At 41.5% G+C, this 17,153-nt stretch overlaps 1 protein-coding gene across 1 annotated transcript; it reads left to right on the forward strand.

Moving 5' to 3' along the window:
• The first annotated feature begins 976 nt into the window (after positions 1–976).
• pkd1l2a (polycystic kidney disease 1 like 2a) lies at positions 977–16,856 on the forward strand. The gene is made up of 41 exons (XM_035524260.1): positions 977–1,301; positions 2,483–2,638; positions 2,735–2,923; positions 3,888–3,998; positions 4,456–4,603; positions 4,719–4,948; positions 5,067–5,471; positions 5,618–5,712; positions 5,835–5,982; positions 6,097–6,286; positions 6,668–6,776; positions 6,883–7,015; positions 7,457–7,789; positions 7,894–8,036; positions 8,132–8,314; positions 8,550–8,687; positions 8,758–8,913; positions 9,003–9,127; positions 9,307–9,427; positions 9,594–9,725; positions 9,879–10,104; positions 10,199–10,389; positions 10,497–10,727; positions 10,912–11,013; positions 11,096–11,274; positions 11,376–11,522; positions 11,672–11,871; positions 11,987–12,225; positions 12,471–12,672; positions 12,756–13,204; positions 13,291–13,387; positions 13,842–13,982; positions 14,063–14,248; positions 14,334–14,664; positions 14,870–15,003; positions 15,090–15,217; positions 15,299–15,459; positions 15,666–15,876; positions 15,953–16,054; positions 16,166–16,297; positions 16,384–16,856. Exons 1-41 carry the CDS (start codon positions 980–982, stop codon positions 16,525–16,527), a joined length of 7,500 nt encoding a protein of 2,499 aa, XP_035380153.1. The 5' UTR covers positions 977–979; the 3' UTR covers positions 16,528–16,856.
• Positions 16,857–17,153: the final 297 nt, after the last annotated feature.

A 17,153-nucleotide genomic window follows, 5' to 3' on the forward strand; every position in this document is an offset into this window, starting at 1 on the left:
ACATTTATTTAAATTTTACAGCTCAATTTTTAGAAATGTCACCATGTAGTTTGGACATTAGACAAATAATGTTTCCAGCAATTTTGAAAACGAAAATATATCATGCTAAATGTTAAATCTCATCTCTTCTACAACGTATGTTGCATCATAACTGCAGAAATACAGCTCAGTACAGAAATGTAGTCTAACAGCATAACACCATGATTCTGTTTTAACTGCAAGTATAACTCTTCACTTTGGACTTTGAACAGTGTAGGTGAACCCCATGAATGTATGATTTATCAAAGTATAATTTCTCAGTTAGTCATTAACAGTGACAATTAGCATGCATGAAATTACTGCTGTGCTGACAGTACATTGAGATGTTTATCTGCCTTTTTAATAGGGATCTGTAACTTTTTCAAGTTATACACTAAATGTAGGACAGCTGTTTTTTTTTAATTTAGTAAGTTAGAACAGTCAAACTTTTCAGCACAGTGTTATGATTTAAAAAAAATCTATGCTATTATAGATTGTATTACACATTATAGTATTTTGCAAGTTTGCTGCCACTACAATATCAGTTTTAATTATTTATTTTTATGTTATGATTTATTCATGACATAAAAATTATTTATAAATCATACATAACAAATGTGAAATCTTTTATCTTATAAATGATGGTCAGATGCCACAGGACCATTGTCCATCATTCAACCCTGGCTTATCGCTCACTGTGCAGGGTGTGTTTTAAGACATCAATAACTGCCTACAAAGAGAGAAGAATACCCTTCGTTATTTACGTGTAGTTAAGAGGGGCCGTATTGTACCTCATACCCTGGTGCTTGGGGACAATGCGTCTAACAGAATAGCACAAAGCCCTGGTAGCCAGGCCTATTGGTGCGATTAGACTTTCATTTGGGAGGCTGACGTCAATGGCCTTTTTAAGTATGGAGGGACCAGACCGCCTGCAACAGTGTGCGGGTGAGTGGTGATGAAGATGGTCAGACACAGTGTCTCCACGCTGCTGCTTGGGTTGATTCTCAGTGCCACTGCAGTGTGTGGTGAAGAGGACCCAGACAGCCTGTACTGCCCCGAGCGCCAGCAGGCCTTTGACGGCTCCTGCTATGAATTTGTGCAACTGCAGCGCACCTTCCTCAGCGCTCAGGGCTGGTGTGAGCGTGGCGGCGGACGCCTGGCCTTCGTCCAGAACGACGAGACTCAGCAGTTCCTCCAGAGGCATCTGCAGCCAGAGCACAACTGGTGGCTCGGTCTGGCGCCTGCCTCCTTCAACGTCTCCCTGGACTCCGCTGTCACTGAGAGTAAGTGGTATGGACTTCAGGACTAATTGCATCTCTGTGCTAACTGGTGTCACGGGAAGAACGTAGGTACTGCTACATACCTGTTTAGAAATTTTCCGTCTTTTAAGTTGAATGCCGGCGTTTGAACTTCACCAGCTCTTTTTGAATGTCTCCAGGAAACAGTACTGAAAATGTCACTTAATGCATTAATTACACTTTAATTACATTTTAAGCTTGTAATAGGATTTTCTTTACACAGCAGTAGTGTGCAAACACCATCTGCACCATTTGTTGACCTTATCAGCCAGGTTCCTCCCAGCACAGCTGGCACAAAGCACACAGTCCATGAACACATCTCTCTCCTATCAGCTTGCTTTCTACTGATAACTTAATTCATTACTGACAATTACATTACAGCACGCTGCTGTCCCTAATTATCTCAACAGGGCAGCAACTGGTTTATGGGTCTGATATGAAGCTTCCCTCATTCACAAAGGCCCCAAAGGGGCCAGCCACTTTGGTTTAACGAGAACCTTTTGTTGTTGGCAACAGAGAAACTGCTTTATCATTCAGAGCTGGCAGAGCTCCTGGTGTGTTACATCTTTACATTGCTGATTAGTCTGATTTTATTTTTTTATTTCAGTTCTACTAATGAGTGCTGATTTTAAAACACGCACATTGCCTGCATGAAAAAAAAAAGATGAAGATACTTGAATGTTCTGTGTAAGGAGTTGAGTGGGCAGTGATTAGATTTGCAATATAGTTTGAACAAATGTATTTATTTATTTGATGATTAAAAAATACACATTACACTGCACAGCAGCCATGACATACATCTTATTTCCTTTGTGGTCCCCTGTTTATAGGAATAGCAGTCTAACAGCCATTGGCTTTTATGTTTTGGACCAATCCTCTTCAATCATAGAAGAGTATGGAATTATAAAAAGCGTTCCACATGTTAAATGCTTGTATATGTGACTAGCTGCATATAACATCGTAAATTAATTTGAATTTCATATAGTAGATTTTTCTCACAATCCATTACAGCTACTGAAAGGTAAATGACAGTTGAATGTGCAGTAAGAAAATTGCTGCACTGACAAACTTCTGCAGCTAAACGTTTTCTTACTTGAACTCGTTGGAATGATCTTTGATGTGTGGGGACATGTACATCCATATACATTCTCTCTGACTGGCCACAGGTCCATTGTCCTGGCTGGATGGCTCCGACGTGAGTTACTCTAACTGGCTTGGTGAACCAGTACCAGATGCAGAGTGCGGCTACATTTCAACATCTAGGTTTCAATGGGGGACGACCAGCAACTGCAACCTGGAGTTCTACTTCATCTGCCAGTTTGGTTGGTCTTCCTTGCTGCACATATAGGGGCAATTCAGAGTCCAATTCCTGTGACATATACTGCTCAGCGCCCCCCCCGCCTCTTAATTTTTTTTAGAGCTGGGACGCTCCCTAGCCTGTGTGGGCCACAATGCCACACTGCAGTGTGGCTCCGGGCAGGTGATCCAGATTGATGACGGCTTCTATGGCAGGAAGACACGGCACTACTGCAGGGCCAGCCGCTCACCCTCTCCCACACCCTCGGAGGAGGAGTGCAGCTGGGTGGATGTAGCACTGTCTGTATCAGGTATGTTAGCAACGGACAATGCTGCAAGTCCTGCACAACTCTTTTGTCGTAGAAAACATGGATCCAAAGTAGCTCCGGGGTGTCTTCTTTTAAAAAACACAGTGGAGAACAAGGTGCTATAGGACATAAAAGTTAAACATCATACAGAAGGGTCAGCATCAGAAATGCTCCCAGCTGCAGTTGTATACTGAGAGCCTCAAACTCACCTAGGACACACACAGCAATTTTTGTCCCCTGCAATATATCCAAACTAAGAGGTCTTTATAAATGTGGAAAATTGATCCATCACATCTTGAGCCTCTGAAAGGCAAAATTTCCATTTTTACAAACAAATAAAGATTGTACAGGAAAAAAAAAGATCACTGCTAAGTGAAAATTTAGTGCTGGTCTTTTGATTGTGTAGATGCAGTTTTTCATTGTAAAACTGTTTTTCAGATTATATCTTGTTGATCTTGTTATTGTGTGTTTAAAAGATCGTCTTTGTTATGTATGGAAAGTCTGTTATCATATACTAAATCTGTAGCTGGAAGGCATGCAAAATAACTTAATTTTAAACTTTGTCTTATAAGCTGAGCTACACAAGACCCTTATCAGTCTCATTGCTTTGAAGGCCTTTAAGACAAATTATGTCCAAACTAACACAAATTAAATATTTACAGAGGGATGTGAACACTAGATTACTCAAGCACATTGCTTGCTTGCTGGCGCTGGGCAGATAATGTTACCTAGCTGAATGTTTAAATACAGAAGGCAAAGCACAAATATTATGTCCCCCATCTACAATTACAGCAACAGAAATCTAAGGAAATATTAGGCTAGTGAGTCAGGGATTGTGCTTTCTTCAGCAAATTTACATTTGCAAAGAAATACTGATAATATTGTGCTAAAGTTGTTTTAGTGTTGTTTTAGTGTTGTTTTAGTGAGATTTACATGTCATTATCATTGGCAATGCCCACTCCCCCAGAGCTCTGCCATGGGCTGCAAGTATGCCAGGCTACCACTGATGTCACATCCTTTGGAGAGCCTTGTCCAAGACTGGGAAGCTACCTATTAGTGGAGTACCACTGCAAAGATGGTCAGACTGCCAGTTTCTCTTTTATCTGATCTGGACAGCATCCTGTAGTGTCAATAAATGTTACACTTGGCATTACGGCATTTACATTACAAGAGCTCCAATTTTTGAATTTAGAGAACAAATATACATGGAAATTATCTAAAGAGCCGCACAATCTGGGTTTAGGCTCTTAATCTTTTTATGGTTGAAACAATATCAGAGCCTTTAATTGCTACATTTATGGATATGATACGTGCCTCATGACATGGTTTCAGTACATTTCTTATCTGTTGCACAACCACCATATGCTTTAGTGTTGTTGTCTCAAAGAAAATAAAGAGCTAAAGGTCAAGAAATTATGAATAAACCGAGTTACAGTCTCTGTCATATGGATATGAGAAAGTCTTTTTTAGGTTTTGAATGTCTTAATAAATATTCATTGTAGATGATATTTGGATAATGGACCTTTTGCTAACAGGTCTTCATCTAATGGTGAACAAGCTGGCTGCTGTATTTAAGAATGTCACCATGACAGTAAAGTGGCTGCTCCACCCTTTCCAAGGCAACCTAACATGCACTCTGAGTGCTGGCGATGGACACATCATTGACCCCTACAGGCCTGAAAAGTAAATTACACTCCTTTTTACATTAAAAAAATACTCTTGGATTCCCAGAATATATTGTTAAGTCTACGTTATTCCTGATGTACACACTGTCAGTAAAACGTAATCATTATTTTAGTTCACAGGGTATTTTGGTGCATAAGTATCAGCATGCTGGAGTGTACACTGTTACAGTGGAGTGCAGTACCAGCGACTGGCATGTGACAGCTGAAAAAACCATCACCATTCAGGAGCAGCTTGGCAAATTTGGTATAATAAGATGCCACAGTGCCAACCACTCAATGAACATTGAGAACTGCACAGGTCTCTACCACCAACCACTGAAAATCCAAGTAGAGCTAGATGCAGGTGATATATACTACTCCCAATTATGCTGTGTACACTCATCAGCAGATATGGTAAAGTATATATGAACGTTCTTTAAAATAACACAGATAACAATAACAACCTTCCCTTATTCCACTAGGAACCAACATCACCTACAAAATCCACCATGGGGCTACAGAACTTGTTTCCTCCTATGCAGTCAAAGGCATAATTCCCCACAATATCACCTTAACTCCAGATACCCTAGAGAGCCTGGGCTTAGGATGCCATCAACTGATGCTCCTTGCCTCAAATGAGGTAACAGATACAGATGTGTCCACTGCTCTGGAGCTGTGTTTGGTGGAGCCGGTGGAGGGTCTGGTTGTGTCTGTGGCACCAGAACAGGAGTCCTGCTTGGACTCAGTCGTATATGTTAACGTCTCTCTGGCTCGAGGTGCTCCAGTGGAGCTGCTGGTCCTTTTGTCTGCTGCCAATGATAGTTTCTCTGAGACCCATCGGATGCGCAATGACAGTTTGCAGATCAGTGTCTCCAGCAAAATAAAAGGTGCCATCAATTTTGCATTATTGTTTTTTTTTATTTATTACAATGAGAAACATGAATATATATTCAAATTATTTTTGGTATTATTATATCTCAGCACTTCTTTGTTATTTTCAAATAAAATCTAACATTTTGCTGGCACATTACAGGCACATTAAGGGTAGTAGTCAAGGCGTGGAATCTTTTCTCAGTAATGGAAGTGGATGCTGGAAGCACAACAGTGGACTGCCAAGAAGACCCCACAGTATGTGAAACAGAATTACAACAGAATGGTTCATAATGAAAACCGTTCATGATAATTTTTTGTCATGTCACTGAAATATCACACCCCAGAGTAAGCGCTCTTACTAGGGATTTCCTTCTCAGACTGAAGAGCATGCAAGAGTCCCAAGAGACAGTAACCTGGTGATCACGTCAAACCCAGAGAACCCGATCATTGGTACAGGCAGTGTCATCCTGGGAGTGGAGGGACTAAATGGAAATGCTAGTCTTTATACATTTTCCTGGAGCTGCAGTAAGTGAATGTCACTTTATGGTGCTTTTTAACATTTTTTGTCTGTATAGGCAGCACTGTATGTAATCCTGTGTTCCTGGTGTTTGAATCTGTTGTCACTTCTTTTCCTGACAGATGGAACATGTCCATGTAATGTCAGAACTGAGACTGAAACTCATCAGATTAGTATGGCGTGTCTCCCTCCGCCCTACAGTTTCTCAGTTTACTCTGTCACTGTTATGAAGCTAACAGGACCTCCACAACTATTAACAGCAACAAGATGTGTCTGTGTCACCCCAGGGACTGATTTTAATCCAGTCATCACGTAAGAGCTTAGCTCCTTTCATCGCAAAGACTCACAAACCAGAACTTATTTAAACCAAACTGAAAGTAACATTTCTTGACATTTAGTTATCATCCAGGTTTTCGACATTGAGACCAAAGTACACAGCAGTGCCAATCTATAATATAGCAAACACAGGCAAGAGAGGAACTGATTTCATTTCATCTTTACAATGCAAATTTACACTTGTAAATCATCTCACACCAGTTTAAGACATTATGACCCTTTGTCTATTAGTTTCTATGATGTGCAAAATGTGTTAGTTCCCTGTCCAAAACAACTGTTTCTATAGTTCTCGATTAATTGCATTCTAATTTGGTTGACATGTTCTACCATGACGATCTTGTTCTCACTTCCTTTCAGATGTTCGAACTGCAACCCAATAAATATAAGTGCCAGTGTTAATTTGCAGTTACAATGTGAAGGTTGTCAGCAAATGGTTTGGTACTTGGAGGACACAGACCCTGTATCTGTAAGCCTCATGTCCTCTAACAGCTTATTTACTCTTTGTTTGTGATGTGTAAAGGATTATATGGTGCCTCTTCAGTTCATCTAATACTTTTGTACATTACTTTTAGGGTTTGCTAAGTTCCTGCTATTCTAACAGGGGGCAGAAGCCACTGATAAAGCAGAAGGAAGGTGACAGCTCTCTTACAGTTGAGAGCACAGTTCTGACTAATGCACAGCAGAATCTTACTGTAGTGGCTTATGGTGGGTATCATTCCCTCTACATATGGAGTTTGGCTTTGGGGTTAAAAACAGTTATACTCTTAAGCTCTTGTATGAGAACAAGATACTTCACTGAGAATTAACTTGGTATGGACATTCACTTATTATATGAACATTATAACTACTCTGTATGAATAATATTATATATAACATACATTTATGATTTTATGAAGACATTTACTAAATACTTTACAGTTTTGCAGCATTTAGCTGACACTTTTATCCAAAGCTACTTACAAATATGACTGAACACAACTTGAGCAGTTGAGGGTTAAGGGCCCAGGGGCCCAACACGGGCAACTTGGCACTGGTGGGGCTTGAACTGGCACCCTTCTAATTACTAGTTGATTACCTTAACCCTGAGGTACCACTGACTACCACTTTACTAGTAAGGTCCACATGCGTTCTGTTTCCATTTCCTAGGTGTAAAGGATGGCTTATCTGGATTTGTTCGATTCACCATTCCGATCTTCAGTGCCTCCTCCACTGCGTGGCCTACATCACTGTCTACCAGTCTAGCCTCAACAGGGCATCCCACCTCAGAGACCACCCTGACCACATCCAGTGCTCATGTTAGTTCTCCCATCACAGTTGCCACATTGCCATCTGTGTCTCCACAGGCCCATCAAAGTCCACCAACTTGTATCATTATACCCACTGTGGGGGACGTCCTCTCCCCTTTTAACATCACATGCACTGTGGCCACATCATTCTGCAAAGCTACACCGTGCACATATTGCTTCAGAACATCCACAGGTACATGATATTTCCTTTTTCAAAACACACTACTATTACTGTTATTGTCCACAAATGACAAGTGAACACCACTGGTTTACACATATCCCCCACCTCCACTCCAGGTGACTACTTGTACTGTGGCCATGAGCCTGTGGTGGAGTCACTCTTCCTCCCATTAGGAGCTGGCGAAAATCACATCCTGATGGTGGCAATTACTGTTGAGAATGGCGCAGGGCAGAAGATTAAGACTACTTTGTCCGCCCAGGTCTGCACGCAACTAGACCACCACCTAATAAAACTGTTTCAAATTAAAATTGATTGTTTCTCATTAATTCACTTCCTGTTATTCCACACTCCCAGGTAAATGGCGTTAGTACTGGGTCCACAGTGCATGACTTGGAGAGTCTCGTGTCCGGGCAGGTAGACCATCTGCAGCAGCATGGGAAACTCATGGGTCCTGCACTAGCACAGATGTACCAGTCTGTGTCCAACAGACTGAATGAGGGTTCAGCTGTAGGCCAAGATCAAGCAGCCAAAAAGAAGGTACAAATAATATAGACTCCCCAAATTGACATATCCTTCTTTTCTACCTCAGGCTCATTAATCAGATCCAAAAAAGCTCATAGAGTGGAATGCTGACTTATTTATGTCAAGTGCTTATTTTGCATAATAGAATAGAATGAAGTATAATTTTATAGTGCAATCAAGGCAAGAAATTCATCTTTTGTTTCATAGATATAACCATAAAAGAATAACACAATGTTTTTCTTTGATGAAGCTACGAGAGCAGATGCTGTTGGACCTGGGCACAACAATGAATGCTGGGCCCCCCAGGAACCCTTCAGAAGTGCAGATTACTGCAGGTGCTGTTGTGGGGATAACAATGCAGGGAGAGGAGCTAACATCCACAGCCCAGGTATCCTCTTCCGGACTATTTGAGGTCCTGGGCCTCTCATCCATTTTCACCCTAATTCTCTTCTCTGCAGTTGCAGGCAGGTTTTCTTCTGCTAAATCTCAGTAAGTCCCTGGCCACTCTCACACCTTCTGAGGGAGATGATGAAGAACTAATGATGCATGCAGCCACACCCATCATACAAGCTGCTGGTAACATCTTCAAGGTTTCTTCTGACACGGACCAGGAGGTACAGCAGTCCATCTCAATCTCAGGTCGATCTTGTCTGCAAACATGTAATACTGCATGTTTCCTTTGATGCCCTTTCTTATCCTATAGGAAACGTTCTCCAAACATCTACTGAACATAGCAGACAATGTGCAGAGTGCCTTGCTGTCTGGCAGAAGTGCAGACCGAGAGGCTATTATTGTTAGCACCCCTGAGATCACCGTGTATGTAAACAGGTTAGCTGAAACTCTTATGGCTTTTTCGCACAGAACATAGTCTTTATAGACAGAACTTTATCTTCAAAGATTGTGTTAAAGCTTGGTGTACTAAAAGACTAGTAGACTTTCTAGACTGGTGTACTGGAAGTGCTCTACAGCCATTTAGACATTATTGACCAGTACTTTATGGTGTCCAGAATGTCACCAGGAGAACTCCAGAAACAGTCCATCAGCACTGAGAACAGCAGCTCAGTCAGCTTCATGCTTCCAGCTTTGCAGTCTGACATGCTGCCTTTTGAGGGACCAGTGGACGTGAGGGTGCGAGCCTCAAATGATTGGTTCATGACTAACGTGCCAAAAAAGCTGTTAAACTTTATAGCATGGTGATCCTGCATGTGTGATCTTTATTATCTATGTTGAGCTGCATTTAAATCTATGAAAAACATTATGTAAAAAAGCAGTTTATTGATATTTCTGTTTATAGATGTTAAGTTTTCGTCAGAATCCCTTCTCATGGAGCAAAGGTCCGCCTATAAGTGGAACAGTGGGGTCTCTCTCTTTGACCAGTGAAAATGGCTCAGTCATCCCAGTGTCAGACCTGACTGAGGAAATTGAGGTAATAGACCTTAGCCATTAAAACAATTCTGAACAATATGCATAGGAGTCATGCCAACGTTTCTAAACACTGCTAAAAAATGTGTCTGGTAGATATACATAGGATAATATGCAGTTAGATTGTAAGTTCACCTTGTATACTACTGATCCTTAGATTCTCTTACCAAGATCAGAGGTGGCAGAAGTAAACAGCACATTTCTGGACTTGGGAAACTACAGTACTCTTGTCATCAATATGACCTCACCCAACATATCTCTGGTCTTGAAATTGGACCCCACAGAGGAGACACCTTTACAGTTACTCCTGGGATTTCAGCACTACCCAAATGACACCAACTACAAAGCCAAAATGAATCTCCCTCAACCAGGAAATGCATCAGGTGATTCACTGACTGATACTGTGGAATGATATAATTAGTTACCACTGTCATTCAAAATTAACATGAAATAATACATATATTATCTGTGTCACAGAGGAGAGGTACACATGGGTTCTGGGACACAGGGAAATGGCACTAGAAGAAGGAGTTTACTATCTTCTAGTGAGGCCAGTTGTTGGAGCAGGTGTGAACTCCTCAAATGCTTCAGTGTTTGTCACATCTATCACTGCCCAGTGCTTGTACTGGGATGAAACTAAGACCAACTGGAGTGACTACGGCTGCAGAGTGAGTTTAACACTTCATTTGCTCAAAATCTACAAAAGAAATTCTATCACCATCTAGCACGCAACCAATTACTTATTCATTTATTACTCCATCCAACTCCAATGCAGGTTGGTCCTCGAACAACACTGACAGTCACTCAGTGCTTGTGCACCCACCTGACCTTTTTTGGGAGCTCTTTCTTTGTCATGCCCAACCGGGTGGATGTGACCCGCACAGCTCAGCTTTTTGCCACGTTTGTCAACAACCCTGTGGTGGTGTGTTTTGTTGGTGCCATCTTCCTGGTCTATCTTGCTGCAGTGGTATGGGCACGAAAACAAGACATCCAGGACACAGCCAAGGTCTGCACTGTAGATCTTACTGTTCCGGTTTCATTGCAAGACCAAGAATTCTGTGTCACTAATGTTTTGATTCTGCTATAGAATTTTTTTAATTTATCTTATTTTTGTCATGTGCAAATGATTACTTTTACTGGCATATGACTTCCATGAAAACCCTTGTGTAAAAATGTGTGTGATCCAAAAGGTGAAAGTAATGGTGCTAGAAGACAATGACCCTTTGGCTGAATATCGTTATTTGGTGACCATTTGCACGGGGCATCGCCGGGGAGCTTCCACTTCCTCTCAGGTCAGTACATCTACTTTTGCTTAAACTGTGATTTTAACAATGAAGTCTAAAGGTTATTAAATAGGAACCATTGGCATCACAGGTAGCAGTGACCCTACTTGGCTCTGAGGGAGAGAGTGAGCCTCATCATTTGACTGACCCAGACAAGCTGGTTTTTGAAAGGGGAGGTGTGGACATGTTCCTCCTTACCACTCCTTTCTCTCTTGGAGAGCTCCAGAGCATCAGGCTGTGGCATGACAACTCTGGAAAACATCCTTCTTGGTAAGGAAATGAATACTCTTTATAGCCTGTATTTATCTATTGCTTCTAAAATGGATGCTCTAATTGGAGTAGTGTGAGTACCTTTGATGTGTGCCACTTAGGTATGTGAACAAGGTGATGGTACAGGACCTGGAGACCGGACAGAAGTGGCACTTCTTGTGTAGTTCGTGGTTGGCCATCGATATAGGAGAGTGCACACTGGACAAAGTGTTCCCTGCAGCAACAGAGAAGGACTTAAAAGGCTTTAGGTGAGTTACTTTGGCAGTTTAAATGAAAAATATCTCCCTCAAGACATAACAAACAACCTTTCTGAGATAATGTGGGAAGAAAATACCATTAGTATTTCTCCTTTAAGGCCATACATCTGATGTAATAGATACACCTGATGTTTCTACAGCAATCTGTTCTTCATGAAGACTGCAAAGGATTTTCGAGATGGTCACATCTGGTACTCTGTGGTTAGCCGGCCCCCCAGTAGTAACTTCACTCGTGTGCAACGTGTTTCCTGCTGTTTCTCCCTGCTACTCTGCACCATGCTGACTAGTATCATGTTCTGGGGTATTCCCACTGACCCTTCTGAGCAGACCATGGACCTGGGTAATGCACATGTTCCTTTGCACCAAAAGCTGTATTTTCACTACTGTTTATCATGAGAAATTGATGTACTTTAAATTTAAGTCAAGAGTAACAGTTTATCTACCTCTGGCCAAAGGTAAGATCGAATTTACCTGGCAGCAGGTGATGATTGGCATCCAAAGCTCCATCATCATGTTCCCTATCAACCTCCTCATCGTGAGCATCTTCAGAAATGCCTGTCCAAGGGAACAAAAATCAGAAATGCACCCTAAGATGGAATCTATTAAACAAGGAAAAACAGGTCGTGTGACACCGACTCAACCTCCATCTCCAAAGAATGATCATAGGGAGATCACACCAGATGCAGTAATTAAGGTAGATGAAGGCACAATGACCATTAATGAATACATTCCTGACATTAAACAACAAAATTCTTCTTTTCTATTAATACTGCTGTTTAAGGAAACTATTGGTATGAAATAATTGTAGCATTTGTGATGTATAATGTGATGTATAATATATATATATATATATATATATATATATATATATATATATATATATATATATATATATGAATATCTGTAGTGTATGTGATGTTTAACAATTTAATATTTTAGGATATCAAAAGGATAGCTCAGTCACTCTCTAAAGCTTTGAGGAGCCCCATGCCAAGGATAGACTGTGGTAAAATGGATATCAATGCTCTGCTGTCACTGGTTGAAGATATAATTCGGCAGCAAAATCGCATAGGCTGCGAGTTCTATTTCAATGACCCCAAAAAAGACCTTGCTGTCTCTTTGAGGGCTGTGAATCTGCAAGGTTTGGGCACAAACATGCATATCTTTTGGTTTTTGAAAATTGTTGCTTAATGCCATTGTAGAATTTTGGCCATTTGTCCACAGAACGGAGTCCTGAACGAATGCCAAATGATAAACACGGTGTCTACCAGCAGTATCTCTACAAACAGCTCCAAAATGTGGAAAAAGAACTGAGGCTACTGGGTCCTTCACGATTCTCCAGTCCAGAGTGCTACAGTCAGGCCATGCAGCAGGTTCAGGGTATGAAGGGACTTCTAGAGCCCCACCTCTCCTCGAGCTCCATGCGAGACCAGTTCGCTTGCAGCTCCAGCACGTCAGAGGACAGCAGAGGATGCAGGAAGAGGTGCTGTCAGAAAGGCCTGCCCTGGTGGTTTGTGTTTGTGGGCTGGTTTCTTGTTGCAGCCACAAGTGGAGTGTCTGCTTACTTCACCATGATGTATGGGCTGACTTATGGGAAAGATCGCTCCATTAGCTGGCTCATATCTATGGTTGTGTCTTTTTTTGAGAGCCTCTTCATTACTCAGCCTATAAAGGTGAGACTCATTCAACAATTCACTGCTTTATATTTAGATGAATCCATTTTACTCTAATTGATATTCTTGCACTTGCTTTTATTCAGGTGCTAGGATTTGCTGTCTTCTTTGCTCTGGTGATGAAAACAGTTGATCAGGAAGAATATGGAGAGGTTCCAATCGATAGGACTTTTGCAAATTCAGGTAGACTGGGGTTTAAAAAATACTGTGCAATATGTAAAAGCTTTAAATAAAGGCCTCCAAAAGGGTGTTCATTATTGTTTAGTATTTCAGAAAAAAGTCTCTAGTGAGTCTTTTCATTGGCAAATGTGTGCTCATACTACCAGACCAAAGAACCATGCACAACCTCCCTGTACATTTTAACCTCCACACTACCCCCGCACAGCAGGGGAGTATCCTCTAACGATGGATACAGTCCTTATGGCCTCATCATACCTTCCCATTTGAAACAAAGGCTGAGGGCAGCAACTATACCCATCCTTATTCAGGTGGCAAACCTGTGCGCTGACCAGCAGGCCAAATAACTATCAGCCACAGTAGTCAGAACACAGATTTTACTCTCCTGAATGACAGTCTCTGCCACAGGCAACATGACATGTAAAAAGTGAAATATCTGAAATATCGCTCCTATCCACAGGTGATCCTGATGGCATACACATTGCCAGGAGGGACAGTGCATGCAGCTTCTATCAGCCCCCTCTCCCTTCTGATATTGAAAAGATGAGGAACAACATGATCAAAGAACAAAAAGTCTTTGCATTATTTAGAGAGATTCTCAGTAAGAAAATATCCACTTGTGCATTATTGGTCAACTAGTGAATAGCAGCAGATGGTGTAAGACATCTGTTTCTTTTACAGTCTATGTGGGGTTCCTGTGGATATTGCTGTTGGTAGCTTATGGTCAGCGTGACCCAAATGCTTACTTGCTCACTCGACACATTCAACAGAGCTTCGGTAGTGGCATCTCTCCTAGTATGAGCTACAGAGATGTGTTTACTTGGACAAACACCACACTGCTGAAAAATCTCTTTGGACGACAACCAGGTATCAGGTATCTTTGATGCAAGATATATATGCATCTTGAGCAGGCTAGGTGATACTGACTAATGGGCTTTGGTCACTCTGTTAGGGTTCATCACAGATGGGAACTCGAAGCTGGTGGGCAGTGCTCGGCTCCGCCAGGTTAGAGTGCAGAAGGGCTCCTGCCAGGTTGCCAGCTCCATGCGTAGCTCTGTTCCTGGTTGCAGTGCTCCATACTCTTGGGAGGTGGAAGACATGGGCTCCTATGGCCCAGGCTGGAACCACTCCATACAGATCAATGGGTCTGAGCGCTGGCTCACACCATGGCAATACCAAACCCAGTCTATTCTCAGGGCTCATCCTGTCTGGGGGAGTGCAGCTATGTACAGAGGTGGAGGCTTTGTGGTTGAACTAGGCCCGTACCAGCAAAATGCAAGCAGGTAACTTTCCATCTATCTTATGAGAAGTGTGGAAGATGGGCTAGACTTCATATTTTCCAGTAGCTTGTAGTAGTTTCAAGCTTATTACTTTTATAGTTCTCAGGTAGCAATTACTGTTAAGGAGTAATGTCACTGTTAATGTAGTTGAATTCAGAAATGGAAATTTGTTAAATAAATGGCAAACCATTGGTTTCCCCTTTTGCAGTTTGCTTCAGTACCTTTTTGAAAACACTTGGCTCGATATATACACTCGTGCTATTTTCGTGGAGTTCACAGTTTATAATGCCAATGTCAACCTCTTCTGTATTGTGACCCTCATGCTTGAGACCACAGCAGTGGGTAAGAATTAATTTCTTGCAAGTTCTGAGTTTTTTCAGTTTAAATTAAGTCCAGATAATTTAAGCGTGTTTTTTTTTTCTTCCTAGGAGCATTCCAGTATCACAGTGAGCTACAGAGCATCCATCTTTATCAGTCCACAGGTGGTCTCCATATATTCGTAATGGCGTCTGAGGCTATCTATTGCCTTTTCATCCTGTATTACATGGTTCAGCAGGTCAGTCCTTTCACATATTGTCACTCATGTAAATATAGGCCATGAACTGTGGTCAGATCGAGGGTGCATTGGTATTCACAGGGAAAGCTTATGAAGATACAGAAATGGGGATACCTCAGGAGCAAGTGGAACCTTTTGGAGCTGGCCATCATTATTTTAAGCTGGAGTGCATTGTCTGTTTTTATCAAGAGGACACTGCTGGGCAACCGAGATATTGAGTACTATCAAAACCACAAAGACCAGTAAGTGAATATTTATCCAAATGTTTTAACACTTTGTACATACTCTTTATACTCTGATGAATGTTATGACGTTAAGATATAAGCATTTTAATTTATAAACTTTCTTAATACTATGGTCATGCCTTGATAATTTGTTAGTTGACACTGTTGATTGTATATTAGACTTGGTGGTGTTCTGTTCAGTAACCATTTTTATCCTCTGCCAGGTATGCTGGTTTCCATGAAACTGCCATCGCAGATGCAGTTCTTGGATACCTTATAGCTTTTCTAGTTCTGCTGGCCACCATCAAACTGTGGCACCTGCTGCGACTCAACCCCAAACTGAACATGATCACCGCTACTCTACGGCGAGCATGGAACGACATCTCTGGCTTTATCGTGGTCATAACAATCATGTTCCTGGCCTACTCCATTGCCGTGAGTAATGATGTCACTTGAAACGTTAGCTCCCCAGTATAACCATTCGTACCATTTCACCGTTTTGTCCTCCCAGTGTAATCTCATGTACGGCTGGAAGCTGTACTCGTACAGAACTCTTCTCCATGCTGCCCAGACCATGGTCAGTTTACAGCTGGGGATCTTTAACTATGATGAGGTGAGGCATGACAATGTTGAAGTCATAGTAAATTGTATAATGGGGTGAAAACTGCTACAAATGTTTTAATGACTGTAATCTGTATAATGGCAATTCTCTTCATGTTTATAGGTTTTGGATTATAACCCTGTTCTTGGTGCATTTGTCATTGGCTCCTGTATCATTTTCATGACATTTGTGGTACTGAACCTCTTTATATCAGTCATCCTGGTGGCATTCAGTCAAGAGCAGTTGCACCACCAGGTACAAGCGTTCAGAGTATAATCAAGAGCAATTTAAATTCATCATGCAACAAACAAATTACAAGCCCCCATATCTCTACTTTACAGCCATCTGAAGAGGAGGAAATTGTGGACTTGATGCTGATGAAGATTTGTAACCTTTTTGGGATTAAGGTCAAGAACAAACTGACAGACGATATTAAACCAAACCATCTGGCAGCCTCAAACACACAACCTTCTGTCATATCTTAGGCATAGGTTGGTTGCTTTACTGCAGATTCATACAGATAATGGAGGCTTTTATGTGTTCTTTCTACCTTTGAAAATGTTAGCATTATAAATATCTACATGCAAAATAGTACAATTAGACCTAGAGGCTTGTGCTGCTTTTTAATCACATTCTTATTGCAGCACACTGAACTGAATATTGTAGATGCATACCTCCACTACAAAGCCTCTATAACATTGTCTTTTGGAGCTTTCTGCATGAAGTCAAAGTTGTGTTCACTGCTTGACATCTGAGATGTGCTTGAATAATAGTTATGAAACTTGCAAACCTGTCTGGCGAATCAATGTTTTTCTTATCTACACCAACACGTGGGGGGAAGGGGGGGGGGGGGGGGGGGTTGAGGGGCAAGACATGCATCACTCCTCTGCATGAAATCAACATGCACTCAATCTCTTCACTTTCAGAAGTCAGCATGCATTTTTATCTAGGTGGGCAACAGTCACAGCTCTCCAGTTCTGAGACTGATAGTGAAGCATCACATCAAAAAACACAGTAATTTAGTTACAGAATCACAAGGCCCTTTTCCAATTCTGAAAAATATCCTCATTTGACAAGATGTCTACTGACTGAAATTCCCACCCAGTGTCAC

This window comes from Electrophorus electricus, chromosome 1, assembly GCF_013358815.1.
Source record: "Electrophorus electricus isolate fEleEle1 chromosome 1, fEleEle1.pri, whole genome shotgun sequence".
NCBI classification, from domain to species: Eukaryota; Metazoa; Chordata; class Actinopteri; order Gymnotiformes; family Gymnotidae; genus Electrophorus; species Electrophorus electricus.

Bases quoted from the DNA above. Each gene is read 5' to 3' on its own strand.
- pkd1l2a (XM_035524260.1), top strand. From the start codon at position 980: ATGGTCAGACACAGTGTCTCCACGCTGCTGCTTGGGTTGATTCTCAGT. The intron at 5,983-6,096 runs GTAAGTGAATGT...TTTTCCTGACAG, and splicing joins TACATTTTCCTGGAGCTGCA to ATGGAACATGTCCATGTAAT. The intron at 9,726-9,878 runs GTAATAGACCTT...ACTGATCCTTAG, and splicing joins ACCTGACTGAGGAAATTGAG to ATTCTCTTACCAAGATCAGA.